The sequence below is a fragment of the Orycteropus afer genome, unplaced genomic scaffold (assembly GCF_000298275.1).
Source record: "Orycteropus afer afer isolate SDZICR_OR568_19922 unplaced genomic scaffold, OryAfe1.0 scaffold00007, whole genome shotgun sequence".
Lineage (NCBI taxonomy): Eukaryota > Metazoa > Chordata > Mammalia > Tubulidentata > Orycteropodidae > Orycteropus > Orycteropus afer.
In genome coordinates this window covers 24,236,187-24,251,703 of record NW_006921594.1, presented here as the reverse complement: position 1 = coordinate 24,251,703, position 15,517 = coordinate 24,236,187, and the positions used below count along the sequence as shown (strand labels likewise).

Here is a 15,517-nt window from a genome sequence, read left to right as displayed (position 1 = left end):
TGAAATGCTATTTGAAGACAAACACGTTCCATATATTAGATGAAAATTTTACAGTGCCCACTCAGAATCTAAGTAGCTTTTAGGAGTCACTAAAATGTTTCAGACAGTATCATACTCTCTAATTCACAAGATGGACAATATCTATTCAATTATATAATCTATAAATTTGAATATAATGAATGGCTAGCTTGAATTGTTCTGAAATAGTAAAATACAGTTAAGATTTTACCACTGAGAAGTTAGATCAATAAGGACATTTTGGGTATATCAGGTTGGTATTTAATTTCTGTTTTACTGATTTAATGGAACAAAACCTAGTGCTGTAATTTCTAGATGCTGTATTTCCTTTCAATATCTTCAAGAAGATTATTTTAATGACTTTTATCCAGGCAAGATGCCAATGCAAAGTTGGACATGCCTAAAACTTTCTGATTTATTAAAAATCAAATAACTTTTACTGAAATAAAAATTCTTAGTAGTAATATTTAATAATATGAAAATTATGTGGCATTTTCTGCCTCCTAACATTAGTTAATAAATGAATACTTATGAAAAATTTTAACTCTATTTAGTTTCAATTAAAAATTTTTATAAAATAAAATAAAACCTTGGTAAGCATTAAGTATTTTCTTAATATTGTAACACTAAGAGTATGTATTCACTCTGCACAATAATATTTGATTACTATATTAAGCACTCAATTGAAGTATTTTCTTTTTGAAATATTAAATGAGCAGCAGTGTCTTATATTCTTCATTAACAACAATACAATAATGTGTAAAACAGTACTGTGTTCCTACAAATGCCCTGTGCACTTTGTATGTGACTATTCTCTAATCACTACTATAATTGTTATAATAAATAAAATTTTAAAGAATTATAAAGAACCATAAATAAGCATTTATTTCTCAGCAAGTGTTGTTAACTTGGACTTTCTCTGGACTTTGTAATATCTCTTTGAGTATATTAATACAGAATTAATTAATTTCATAACACTAAGTTAAATGGCAAGGCATTAATGTTATATATATCTTACAGAATTTCTGAATTAACAATTAAGTGAAACACACAGTTTTATTCTCAAAAGTAACTTTTGGGGGGGCGGGGATACTATTAGGTTTGAAAGTACTTTAGAGAATTATGAAGTTATATCTGGGGAAAAAGACAGAGCAAAAAAATCTTAAAAAATATCAAACCAAAAAAACCAAACAAGTTGCCACTGAGTCAATGTTGTTATTGTTGATAGGTGCCATCGAATCATCTCCAACTCATAGTGACCCTAGATACAACAGAATGAAACACTGCCTGGTCCAGTGCCAGTCTCACAATCCTTGCTATACCTGAGCCCTGTGAGTAGTTGCAGCCACTGTGTCAATCCATCTTGTCAAGGGCCTCCCCCTTTTTCGTTGATCCTCCACTTTACCAAGCATAATATCTTTCTCCAGGGACTGATTCCTTCTGACAACATGACCAAAGTAGGTCAGATGAAGTCTGGCCATTCTCGTTTCCAAGGAGCATTTTGGCTGCACTTCTTCCAGGAGAGATTTGTTAGTTATTTGGCAGTCATGGTGCTTTCAGCTGATATACTCCATAGTGAGTACTCTACAAAATCTCATCACCTATTCAATCTACTTCTGCAGTGATACTGCCTCAGAAACCCAAGGAGGAGTTGCTATGAGTCGGGTCCGACTCAACAGCACATAACAACAGCAACATTCAATATATAAGGGATAATTCTGTTTTAGAGCTGCAAGATGAGAATATTTAGCTCTGGAGTTATCCTTGTACTTTCATTCAGGAGTAGCTTAAAGCATTGGGCAAGAAAACCTCCTATGTCTTTTCTCTTAGAATTTTCCATAATTTTGCTAGGGTTATGAATTGTTAAAAGATTAAATAATTAAATAATTGCTAATAAGATTAAATAATTAAGAAGTGTTTTAGATAGTTTCAGGAATCATAAATTTGCCTCTTCATTTCCATAATTACATGATTGGAGAAAAGCAATAGTTTTGGTGATTTTAATAGTGTCTTTGCTTTACAAAGTCTCCAGCTGTCCAGTGCGTGCAAATAATCCCAAACTTGAAAGAGTTTACAAGTTGGCCAGCAACCCTACCATTTAGAATGAGGAGTTTAGGCTCATATATTAAGAACTTGTAAATTTCTTTTTAAAAATTAAACCATACTGCCTTGTAGAGCATCAATTAGATATAAATTTATGTGACTTTAATTTACTAAGATTAATATATCATACAGGACCAAACTATCACAGCATTAGTTGAACGGCTCCTTAGTAAGGCAAATTATGGCCAATGCACCATGAACTGTGTACATTGTAAACAAGCAAACAAAACACACATGCACACATGCACACACACACACACACACACTCATGCAAAAGCAATGTACTACCAGGTGAAGCCTTTTTAACCCAAACTTGAAATGTAATGCCTGGCATTGAGTGCCATATGGTAAATGGAGTTGCCCTCTCATAGCCCCAAGACCACAATAAACACTCAACATGTACGTATAGTAAAAAGGAGCCCTCAATTTTATTGCATGACTTTTAAGATGCAAAATAAATGGATTAAGCAGTTGCTTTGAAAATTACCCTATCATGCATATTTCAGCATTCTTATACTAATGATTTTATTAGAGGTGGATTCTAATTTCAGGAAGAAAGAAACAGATTCCACAAATCCATGCTTTTTGCTTATGTGCCAATGTCTAAAATACCAGGTGTAGAATGCTTAGGCTTTATAAGTTTGGGGCACTCCAGATTTAACAAAGCAGCCAACACCTGGAATTACATAAAAGCTGGCCTTTAAGTACAAGGTGATGAGTGTTAGTTAACTAGGCCCCTGGACTCGGAGAATGGCCTCTTGTGGCTCAGAAAAGAAACCTGAAAATGCAGCGTCACAGAGCTCAGTTTTAGCTCAGATTTCCTGGTCTTCTCAACACTTATCTTCTCTTTACTCTGAAAAGGCAAGACACAGTTCAAGTCATGACTGCCCTTTTGGTTTGAGAAGAAGTTATTTTATTATGCACCAGCTCTTGTGTTATGGACCAAAGTACACTGCATAAAGAAAAATGGTGATTTCTGTTTAAATAGCTATGACATACTTGAGAAAAATAACCTGCTATTCTTACACACTTGACGATTCCTTCCCTGTGATGATGTCTTTTAACTGTTACTGTCATTCTTCTGGATGTCACCTTGTGGTCTCACCACAGATTCTGCAACAGATTTCCTGAGAGTGTGGCAAAAGTCATGCGTGAGTGGCTGAGTCTCTGATTGGACTGAGTGACTATTAAAGTCCATTTAGTGCTTAGTAAATGCTATACTAATTTAAAAAGAATATTTAAGTTTGTAAAACATCCTAAAATCCTGCAATTGTGTTAATTAAGTCATTTTCATTATGTTATAGACAAAGACTTGTCACATTTCCAGGTAACTTGTACTTGGCTGTATGGATTACATCACATTCCTTGAGGAGACAGGTGTTTTGTTAGCAATACCTGTTTAAAAATATTTTTCTCATGATTAATTTCTCTGGGTTTGTGTCTGTGATGTGTGCTTGACAAATCCTCCAAACAATGAACTGTCTTCTCTCATAGTTACTTATGTTCAAAAGACAAATTGATCAAAATCCTGTTACCCTTGCTCAAACTAGTTAAAATCCTGAAAAGTGGAGGAGTTTCAAACAAAAATGTCACCAACATAAAAGCTTTTAAAAATCTTCCACTTTATTATTTTCTTTCATCATTGGCTTTGCCCTTCTGGTTAAACCCATTATCACATTTAGATGACATTTAACAGCAATCATCTTGGATTAGATCAACATTATCTAATAAACTTTTTTTATGATGGAAATATTCTACATGTACCTTGTCTACTATGCTAGCCACTAACCACACACACGTGGCTATAGCTCACTTGAAACATGGCTAAGTTTCAATTTACATAGCTACCTGTGTCTTGTGGCTACCACATTGGACAGTATAGGTCTAGATTGTAGTGTGACCATTATACCCACTTTTGAACAATTTTGCAAAGAAATATGTGATCATTACTGCAACTGCTGTTTCATATTATGTTCTCTGAAACTGCTTCACTTACATAAAAAGGTCATCTCTCTGATCTAATGTTTAGTTGAGCCAGTGCTCAGAATAGACACACTTTTTAAATGGTTTTTGAAACATATTTGCAGTAATTACACAATAACCGTCTTCTATCTATGGGATATATATTCTGTCTTCATTAGGAGGTCCTATTAAAGATACCTTGGATGTAAAGTAAGACTACTTCATGCGTTTGACCAATATTTTATGCACATGGTCTGTTAGCTGTATAATTGAGGAAATTAATAAAAATTATTTTTCATTTTGCAATATTCCTTACATTTAAGGCACTCAACACTAATTTTTCAGTGGCAGGGGTTCTAAATGAAAATAAAAATTAGAGGATGATCAAAAAAGAGGGAAAGAAAGAAAGATAAACAATGCCAAAGGTTATACAAGTGCTTCTTAGAAGTTGAAGTAGTATGGTGACTATTAAAAAATTTAGATAAATAGAAAAATAAAATTTTAAACTGGAAGGAAAGCCAAGAAGAAGTCTTTTGAACTGAATCTCTTTCAACGTGGCATAATGTTTGAAAGCAGTGACTTGAGATCTGGACTATATTGTTTTGAGTCACATTTTATTAGCAGTTTATCAAAAGTGGGTTGTTTATTTCTAAATTTTGGTTTCCTTTACTATAAATTAATGACAATAAAAATGTATAGCTTTTAGATTATTGTGGTGCTGTAAATTGGTGTGGCCAATACTTGATATGGCCCTTCTAGCTATGGTCTTTTTTTATTTTTTTGTGACTCCCACCAGACGACTTGGTAGGACTATGCCAATATAAGGTGCTTGTGGCCCACCAAGGGTGTTGGAATACTTGCTAATAATGTAAATATATATGACACCTTTGTGGGGGTGGACCAATGCAAATAGGGTGTATGGGATCCTAAAGTGGGGATTGGTCAGTTTTGCCATCCCACAAGGCTTAAAATGAGTCGTCCCAGAGGGATCTCACTGTTATCACAAGGAAGAGCCAGGAGTGGAGATATCCTTTGGCCTGGAGATCCCTGCACTGAACCTCCTTGACCAAGGAGACAGAGAAAGAGCTCCAATAGGAGGAGACCTAGAACACCTTGTGAGAGACAGCAAGAAATGGTAACAGAGACAGCAGAACCAAGAGACCAGCCCAAGACAGAGCATTCAGCTTCCCAGCCCACAGAGCAATAAAGCTGAGTGCCCTTGGGTAGGAGCCTTGCTCTCAGAGAGGGTGTTTATTGAGGAAACTATTGGCAAAACTAAGAGAGCTCTATAACACTTGCCCAAACAGAGACAAAGTCAAGGGGATGAAGAATCAAAGGTCAAGGGCCAGAGACAGAGAGACCTGCCTTTGGTTGGGCATGGCTGAGGAAGGCTATACTAATAGAAAAACTGTATCCTGAGTGTTCCTGATCCTGAAATGTATTCTGTTATATATCTAATAAAACTCATCATCATGACTAGTGTCTGTGAGTTCTGTGTGACCATTGCCATGAATTATCGAACCCAGCAGAGAAGTAGACTGTGTCATGGGAGGGACAATTGGGTGTCAAAATTGTTAAAAAGGTTGGAGGGTAGTGGGATGCCTGATCTCTGCCTCACAGGAATCATTTCTTGGCCTGTTGATATTAATCCTTCTTCTTCCTTGTGACTTTAGAGGAGAGGAGGTCATACGCTGCCTCATCATGCCATTTTAGCAGATGCTCATACCTTTTATTTTTGGCAGCTGGGGAGTATTAAGTGAGATAGTACATTTTAAGTGTTCAGCACAGTACCTGGCACATAGTGTTCCATTTCAGTTAGGGTTAGTATTGGAAGGCTAATACCTTTAACTTTCTCACAGTTTGAAAGTGACATAATTGAGATTTGAAACCATGTTGTCTGACTAATATGAGTATAAAGGAGTAATAGCACCAAACCGAATGATATTTAGCATGTACCAGGTGCTTAATAAATGAAATGACTAGTTCAAGAGCACAAAAGTCATTAGTGGTTTGCAGAGCACAAGGTCAGATTAGTTTTCACTGATATTGCTACAAACATCACTCATGCTTAAGAAACATAGGGCTTTTGAAGGCAAAGATTTTTTTTTTTCTTTTTAAACTTAGTGCAACTTTTAAAAAGAAAAAATGAAGAAGAAAGAAAACCAGTAATATCCATTTCCATTCAACTCTTCCCGTGTACACAGAGACAAATAGAGACATACATAGAGACAAATTTAATTTAAGATTGATTTAAAATATTACATGGGGCAATAAGTATCCATCCTGTATTTAACTAATTACAGAAATTATACAATTCCAAGTATTCTCTTTACAAAACCTTTCAATTTATGGAAAAAGCCTTCAGACACATTTTTGGGGATTTATATAGCTTAAGTAACATATAAGCAGCATAAAGATAATGGACAGGGAATGGAGAAAAACACTGTGAATATGATCTAGAAAGAAAACAAAAGAAAGTGGTTTCAGGACAAGTTAAATTAATAGCGTAATAGGTACTGTATCATATGTTTATCTGGTTTATGATAATTTGGGGTACTGTATTATATTTATTTCACCAGCCACTCCTCGGAAGGAAGGTTGGGCAATCCTACTTCCGTAGTGATACTGCCTCGGAAACCCAAGGAGGGGTCGCTATGAGTCGGGCCGACTCGACGGCACATAACAACAACAACAACATTATATTTATTTACTGCATTATTTTGTAAATAATTACTGAGTTTCTCTGGTGTTTGACCTTAGGCTAATTCTGGCAGTTATGTCTTCAACAACAACAAAAATGGTTCTTTTGCTGATGGAACTTACACAAAGTTACTACCTTACAGGTTTTGACCAATTTGGGTTTGAATTTCACACCCCCAACTTTGTTCCTCTGGGATCTTTGGCAAGTTACTTATGTAAAAAAAATAGTTTATCTAGGTTTCTAAGGAGCTCTGGTGGCACAGTGCCTAAGGCACTTGACTGCTATCCAGAAGGGTGTTGGTTCAAACCCACCAGCCACTACTCAAAAGGAAGGTTGGGCAATCTACTTCTGTAGTGTTACTGCCTTGGAAATCCAAGGAGGGGTCACTGTGAGTCGGGTCCGACTTGATGGCAAATAACAACGACAACAGGCTTCTATGACTGAAAAATGGGAATTAAAACTAAAAGTAAAATGAATACTTTGGACACCAGGGATAGGTTGATGAATTATTTTTAATTTTGCTTACTTTATTTTTATTTATTTATTTTTTTTTTATGAGGAGAAAATGGAAAAAAGGAAAGATTAACAATAGAAAAAAATGTACCATGTTCTTCTCAGAAGTGGTTCTTTTAATCCCAAGTTGCTCTAGATATCCCACAAACGTGGGAGCACATCAGTAGAATTTTCTGGAGATAGGAGTGGGACAGCTGGAGGAAAAGGAAGAGAGTTGGAGAAAGATGAATGTGGTGGGAAGGCTAATTTTTCAGATGACTTTAATTTTGCTCTACTTCTGCTCTGCACAGTCACGCACTAGTCTGGAGTCACTCTCACTTTCTGCCTACCTTCCCGTCCTCTGTTGACAGAGAAGCTGGTGACCCCCTCACACACACACACATACACAAGGACAAAAACACCCCAAAGTCCATTGAAAATGAAGTCAGCCCTTCCCTCATCAGAGTACCCACCTTGAAGTATGAAGACAAATACATGAATAAAGTAAGCGGTCTGGGAAATGATCTCCCCATGTGCACCTCTTCTCTCCAGTTAGACTTCGGGAGGCTGGTGGGCACACGCAGGGGCACGGAGCTGAAGAAGACAGACACAGTCAGTATTCTTGGTAAGTTTCCAGTGAAAGTTAGTCTTAGAAGATACATACATACATACGTGTGGTTGTGTAAAAATGTGTGTGAACATGGACATACAGTTCGTGTTATACTTGCCTTAAGGGACTGGTGGTGGTTGTTATTTTACTGTCGAGTGGGACCTGACTGATAGCTACCCCTCCTTGGGTTTCCGTGGCAATATCACTATGGAAGTAGATTGCCCCATCTTCCTTCCGAGGAGTGGCTGGTGGGTTTGAACCACCCACCGCCAGCCTCTGGTCAGCAGTCAAGTGCTTTAGGCACTACGCTACCAGAGCTCCCAAGGGATTGGTGGTGGGATGTCAATCTCCCGGCTATTTTAACAGAGAGTATCACCAGATTTTATTGCATACCCCAAATTAGCCTTTTCTTTCTTTTTGTAAGGCAGTTTGGACAAATGTGTAGTGATTTTGGAGCTTCTGATAAAATGTACTAAGAAGAACTTTCCTGCTCTGGGCACATGGGGCAGGGACGACTTCCCACCTGGCAATGTGGGTGCTTTGTTTTGCCCATTTATTTTTGCCCTACAACACACACTCTTTTCTTACCTGGCCTCTTTCTACCTGCGGTTGACCTGCCTGGGCCCCGCCTTCTCGCCCGCTGCCCTTCCTCCTCTCACGGTCTCTAGGGAACCAATGTCTGTATTTTGAATCCCTGGATGACTCTAGCAATGAAACTAGACAGAGTAGGAGATAGGGCACATTTGGCTGAAAGGCGGCTCTTTGCTCTCTTATATGCTGCTTCCCCTTCCTCTTTTCCCAAATAGATGTGTAAACACATGTATTTTCCAGTTTAAATTTAGCGAATTGGTCCTGTGCCTGTGCCTTGGTTTAGCTATTGGGCTGAACCTTGCTCCTCCCTTCTCTACTCGGATAGGAGCCACTGGGATCTGGAGCTCCTGCTTCCAAATTGAAGCTGGCCTCAGGCCAGGTGACCTTTTCTTTGTAGATTTCTTTCCTAAGCAGAGAAGACGGTGGGGGGAGGCTGGGATCTGTTTGGTGTTGTTTAAGGGGTAGGGGAGTGGGGAAAGGAGGAGGGTGGAAGAGAGTGAAGGGCTGTTGTTAAACAGTTTCTTACCGTAAGAGGGAGTTCAGACCTAGATCTTTCCAGTTAATCACACAACAAACTTAGCTCATCGCAATAAAAAGCAGCTCCGAGCTGACTGGCTTTTTAGGCACTGACTCGGAAGGACTCTCTCGCCCAGGCATCTCCTACAGTGGGGTCCGCCAGCCCGTCCTGCACCATGTGGGTGACCAAACTTGTGCCAGTCTTGCTGCTGCAGCACGCCCTCCTCCACCTCCTTTTGCTCCCCATCGCCATCCCCTCTGCAGGTTAGTTTTCTCTTCTTTATTCTCATCTCTATTATTATCTTAAGTCTCTCTTGCTTATATTACCTTTCCAGCATCCTTTCTTAATTCTGCAAGTGACGTGGGGTTTTGCAACCTTTCCTTTTGCATTCTTTTGACATCCTCTTTCTGTTTGAAAAGAATTTAAAATGATAATGAACCTCCTTTCAGCCTCCTGCCTCCACCCCAATCAACACTGCTCCCGCCTCACTTTCACTTAGCCTAATAATTGTGGATAGTGGGATAAGAATGAAGCGTTAACACTTGCTGGAACTTTGCTGGTTTGAACAAGTTTACATCTGAAGAGAAGATTTGTTCTGAACTGGGGAGAGTGATGGTCAGCACAGCAGGGAACCATCCTTTTCCAGAGGACAATTTTCCTTGGCAACCCACACTCCACATCCCTAGTCCAACATTCAGGGCCAATTTATGACTTTATACAGGTTTTCTCCTTTGGAGAAAGCAGATTAAACTCTGAGTATATGCGTGTTACAAAAATGAAAGGGAAAGCCTCTCTTCTAAGATCTCCTCCTTTTTGGGTATGGATGCCTGCCTTCTCGAAACTGCGGTGCAAAGACTGCATAGATGTGTGACTGTGACTTTGATGAAAGCTGAAGAACTGCCCCCCTCAGGCTCCCACTTTCTCCCCTGAGTATGGATGTTGGGGAGGAGTTACTTAAGAGTGCATGCATACTGCCTGGTAGTTTACAGAATTCATTTGTTGATTTTGGGAGTTTCTGTTGTTATCAGGACAGGAGGAAACATCTGTACTTGGTGGTATTATCATTGTAGTGGCTAGAATATCAATGGGAGAAAGCAATGAGGTTCCAGGGTGGAGGGGAATAAAAGAATGGAACAAATACCCAGATGGTAGACATAGTCTCTTTAAAATATAATACAGAGAACTGGTTCTTTCTTTTGGGATATTTAAATATGAAATTTATCAGACCTCTGGTCTATTTTCTGATGTATTCCAAAGGTTTAAAACTTCAAAAATGAACTAAATGACAAGAAAAGTCATTCAACTCACTTGATTTCTATTTTGTGAAGTGGCCCTTTTGGAAAGTGGCATTGTTTGGGGAGGGTCAATTTGAAAACATGTAAGAGAGTTTTCTGAAAGGTGAAAAACAAAAACTAGTTCAAATCTTTTTTATATAGCAAGCAGGTTAACATGCTTGAGATGTGCTACTTTAAAATGATTCTCATAAGATATGGCTGGAATAATGGTTAATATTTGGAAGGCTTTCATTTCTAAAGACAAAAATGTTGATGTTCTGAAGTAGAATATGGTTACCTGAAATCATCTGTGCTAATGAAAGGGAGAACACAGTGTGGAAAACCCAAACAGTAGATCAACCATAGACAATGTCTATTTGTTTTTTGGCATGCATTTCGAGGTTTTGGCAGGAGATATACATTTGTAATTATATTTCACTTTGGCCAATGTTGAAATGACTGCGTTTCCTGAGTGTTGGGAGAATGCAGCCCAAGAGTGTGTTGGCAGGCAAGGAGAGACCAATTGGGAATTACAGATATGCTGTGAATAATTCCTGAAGTGGAGAGTGCTAAAATGTATCATCAAAAAAGGGCTTTTCTTTGTTTGGGTGGCAAGTATATTTTGATTTTTTTTTTTGTTTTGTTTTGTTTTGGTCTAAATAAACATCTCCAAAGCAGAAGATATAGGCACCCCCTTTAGAATATACAAAGATGTTTCATTCTTTTTTTAATGTCATCTTTAATTGAACATTGTAGAGGGTTTTGTTTGTTTTTTGGTTGTTTCTGCTGCTATGTGTTTTGGTTATACTTTTTGGTTTACTACAAGGATTATATTTGTATATATTGTAAAATAACACAATTTTAGAAAAAAAGTGGATACTATAATAAATTGCCAACCACCTTTGTAAAAAATATACTTTTGAGATATATTATTTAAAAGTTTCTTAAGAAATATTCAATACAGTAGACTCAAGCCATCCTTGTAGGAAGTGGCCTATGTAGATTTTCCTCTTTCTACGTCCACCTACAATGGAAGCAAATACTCAATCCCTTCTAATGAAAAAAAGTATTAAATGAGCATCTAATATCCAGGAGCTTGTGTGGAATACAAAGGTGAACAAATGAGAAAGAAACTTTCATTTATTGAGCTATGGTTATGGGTGACATTCTAAAAATAAATCTTATTTAATTCTACTAAAATTGGGATTATTGAAGCATTTTACATGAGGAAACTGAGACTTAAGGGCTTTTATTAGGTTACCTTATTATTTCAGATGTTGCTGTTGTTGTTGTTATGAGCCGTCGAGCCGGACCCGACTCATAGCGACCCCTCCTTGGGTTTCCGAGGCAATATCACTACGGAAGTAGATTGCCCCATCTTCCTTCCGAGGAGTGGCTGGTGAGTTTGAATCGCCAGCCTTCTGGTTAGCAGTGAAGTGCCTTAGCCACTATGCTACCAGATAGTCATAGTTAATTAAAGGACACAGCTGAGATCCATATCCAGATCTATAAATCTATGTAAATGAAATAGGTAGGATCTCCCCCGCCTGCTCCTTTTATTCATACTGAAGTAAAATCAAGTGAAAATTACTTTTTTAAAATCCATTTTGTTAAGTAATATGATAAAAATCTTTTATTAGAAATATTATTATACCATGGTTGCAAGTTATTTTCTAGCTTAGAGAATCAAAGGAAGATTAGGGGGTATAGGGCACCTGAGATGAGCATGAAATGATGGTTAGGTAGCATGGTTGGTACCCTAAGTCAGAGGAACACAAAATCGCAAAGGCATAGAGGTGAGAAAGTGAAAGCTTTGTCCTAGAAAGGAGAGGTAATCAAGAGGGGCTAGAATACTGGATATGGGATGGGGAGTAGTATGGCCTGTGATTGGAAAATCATATTGAAGTGGCATAGATAGGCTTGAATGTGATGATAAACTGTGTGTCTCTATTCTGGACATCATGGCAGCAATTGAAAGTGTATGAGTTGACAAGACACTTGATTGAAGTTGTTCTTTATTTTGGTTGTTTCAGTTACAGTGTGAAAGGGGTGTTGAAGGCAGAAATGGATAGTGAAGGGAGAGACTAGGAGGAGGCTCCTATAACAATGAGACCCTGAAGAAGGAAGCAGAAAGAAGGAGAAAGAGGAAAATATCTAGGGAGGACCCTGATCTTTCATTAAACATCACTTTATATTGTAAATGTTCTGGGAAGAGATGATTGTGCTGTTTCTAAATACAAATATTTGATTTAAATCTCACATCATTCTTCAATCCTTTTCTTTTGACAGCTTTATTTCTGATATTGTTTCTCTCTTTGAAAAGGGAGAGGTGGTTGTCATTTCATGAAAGTCAAGGCCTTTGATTCTCACAATAAAAATTTGAACATTTTTCCATGAGTCTTGTCTTTGGGTAGCTTAAAATTTCCAGTTGCGATCATTCCCTTCCATTAATTATTCGTGTACTTTCATCTTAACATCTTGCCACCTCAAGCTGTCTATCACTAATCATAGGGGTAGATTTCTCAGAATGTGTAGAGGCAAATTCTTGCTTCTTTCCACACCCTGCAAATCCTTTCCTTGCACAGATTTTCCTTTGAAGTCAATGGTTAGTCCACACACAGAAGAAAATATATGAGGTACTGAGAGAAATGATTGTGAAGCCTAGGGACCAGAGGGAGAAATGTGTCTTTCTTCAAGCACCTTGATACATTTGACCCTACTTTCTGTTTGCAGGTTTTCACAAGGATCCTAATGATTTCAGTTCTAAATAGGGACTTCACATTCTTGGGGAGCTATAGCTTTCAGAATGTATTCAATACTGGGAGAAGGGAAAAGAGTATTGCCATGTAAAGCCCAGGAAAGCATGACAAATGTGCAGTGATCTCTTACCCTTTGATTTCATTTCATTATTTTGTTTATAAACTTCAGTAACAGTCATGCACAAAAATATAGTAAGGAAAAATCTGATCCAAAGATATTTTTGAGTTTCTTCCCAAATTAAGCTTGGCTTTTAACTGTTTTCATTAAAACAAACATCAGTTGTTAATACATATGGAAGAAAAAGTTAAGACTATTTTCAGCAAAGGAATTTTATTTTCAGATGCTGGTTTTGAATGGCTCCTGTTTGAATTTTCCTTTTGTTGAAGAAACAATAGATAAATGCATTACATTGTGGACAACTGCTTACAACTTCACATTTTTGAGTAATTAGTTACTGACCTAGTAGAAATGACTGAATTATAAGGGAAAGCTTGTAAGTCATGGGAAGTAAACTGTGAGGGGTATAACCTAGTATATGGTTTCAATTGCCCCTGATTAACTTTGTAGAGCCAGTCAACCTCTTCACTGGCATTTATTATCTAGTAAGTGGAAATCATAGATTTATTTGTTTTCTTGACTGCTTTTTGATCTTTAGATGAAAGGTAGGGTTGAGAAAGCTTATTAACAAATAAAGGTGGACTATTTTTATAAGGCACAACTACATATTAACACATTTCAATAGAACAACTGAGGATCTGTGGAAAGAAGCAAACCAACAATACCATAGGGCCATTTTTCTCTACATAATCCTCATTGTTTGCCTACATATTCTGTGCTATTAAAGAAACCAGGGCATAGACCAGGGGTCTTCTTTTATTTCATACTTAGTACAATGCATTTATGAATTTAATGATTCTCCTAGGCTTTTTAAAATTTACTTTTATGTTATTCTGCCACCCTTCAACATACATAATAAATATATTACCTCAGACTAATTTTAATTTCATACTTTAATTAACAGAATTCATTTTAGAAATATGTATTTTATGTTGCTCAATTTTAGTGGACTGTTTTTTTAATACACCTTCTGCATCCATTAATTACTGTTTTTTTTTTCTAATAAATAATCAAAGTTATTTGGGAAAACATATGATTATTATGCTGGGAAATACTTCACAGCCCCTAGAATGTCATATAATAAGGTCAAAGGAAGAAGAAACTCTTAATGGAGAAACTTAACTCCCATTAACAAGGTCCTGTATCAGAAAATATTTGGAAAAAATTGCGCATTCTTTATAAAAGATAATGAGTCTCCTGTCTCTTTGCTGCCAACAATGTAGGCTGAAATTTCCAAACTTTGCATATTCATATTTTTATGCAAATTGGTATCCAAATATTTACTCAATAATTATAGTTTAAAAAATTCTTTGAATGCAAAGTTAATGTAACTTCTATTTTGTAGATTGAGTAACTGGGTATTAGCATTTCAGGTAATTAAACAAGATAATTTGACAAGTCAATAAGAATGCCATAATGTATGCAAAGCACATGGTCCACACTCTATAAGTAGCCTATTAGGAGATTGATTGGTTGAATTTCTATTTTAATATGTCTTTTAAACTCTCTCTATTGTAGACAGAGCTATCATCCCATAAGGCAAAAACAAATAAAAAAAGTAAAAGATTAAAGCATCATTCCAGGAATTAGAATTTATTGTGGACTTAAGGTTAGGATGGACATTAATGGGAAATGTCTGCATGTTTAATAAACCAACTGAAGCCACTGGTTGCTGGCAAACAGAGTATGATGCCATTTTTAGTGCCTTATTCTGCTAACCATATCTCTCAATTTTCAATACAGAAGTCTCTCTCTTCCTGACACATTTCACCACATATGAAGACCCCAAATGTATTTCTTGCTCTACTGTCCAAGTTTCTTCTCCATTGATATCTCTAACTCAAATCTTCTGAAAATGCTTGCAAACCATATTTTCACATACATTCTTACAAATTATTAAAGAAAGATGGCATCTTCGTTGGTTAACTGTGAGGATTCTTAAGCCAACCAGCTGTATTTTTAATCTGAACTTTTCTAAATAGTCAATTAATTTTCTACTCAGTCTTGGTTTTTTTAATCTTTAAAATGGATATAATCTAATTTTGCCTTCTATTTGAAGGTGTTGAAGAGAAGTGACAGATGAAGGAGGGATACATTCATGACGATCCTCAATACGCTACAACTGCAGTATATGAGACATTTGATCCCCATTGTGAACATGGTCATTATTACAAGCTGGGTTACTTTGGGCAAATTGAGAATATAAAGAAACAAGTTCTTGGTAGTGTAAATATGAATATAAGAGTAAGTCTTTTAGGATGTTCTATTTTTCAGCTGTTTTAGTAGGCTGCTCCTTGCTAGCTAGGGGCCTTTTAGGATACTTTCATGAAGAAAAATGATATAGTTACATTAAAGGATGAAGCTTTACATAC

General features: G+C 36.9%; 1 protein-coding gene across 1 annotated transcript in view; it reads left to right on the top strand.

The window, feature by feature from the left end:
- The first annotated feature begins 9,169 nt into the window (after positions 1 to 9,169).
- Positions 9,170 to 15,517, top strand: part of HGF (hepatocyte growth factor) — an 82,224-nt gene continuing 75,876 nt past the window's right edge. The window contains exon 1 of the mRNA XM_007944871.2: positions 9,170 to 9,257. Coding sequence (XP_007943062.1) covers positions 9,170 to 9,257 — 88 coding nt within the window. The remainder of the gene's footprint in view (positions 9,258 to 15,517) is intronic.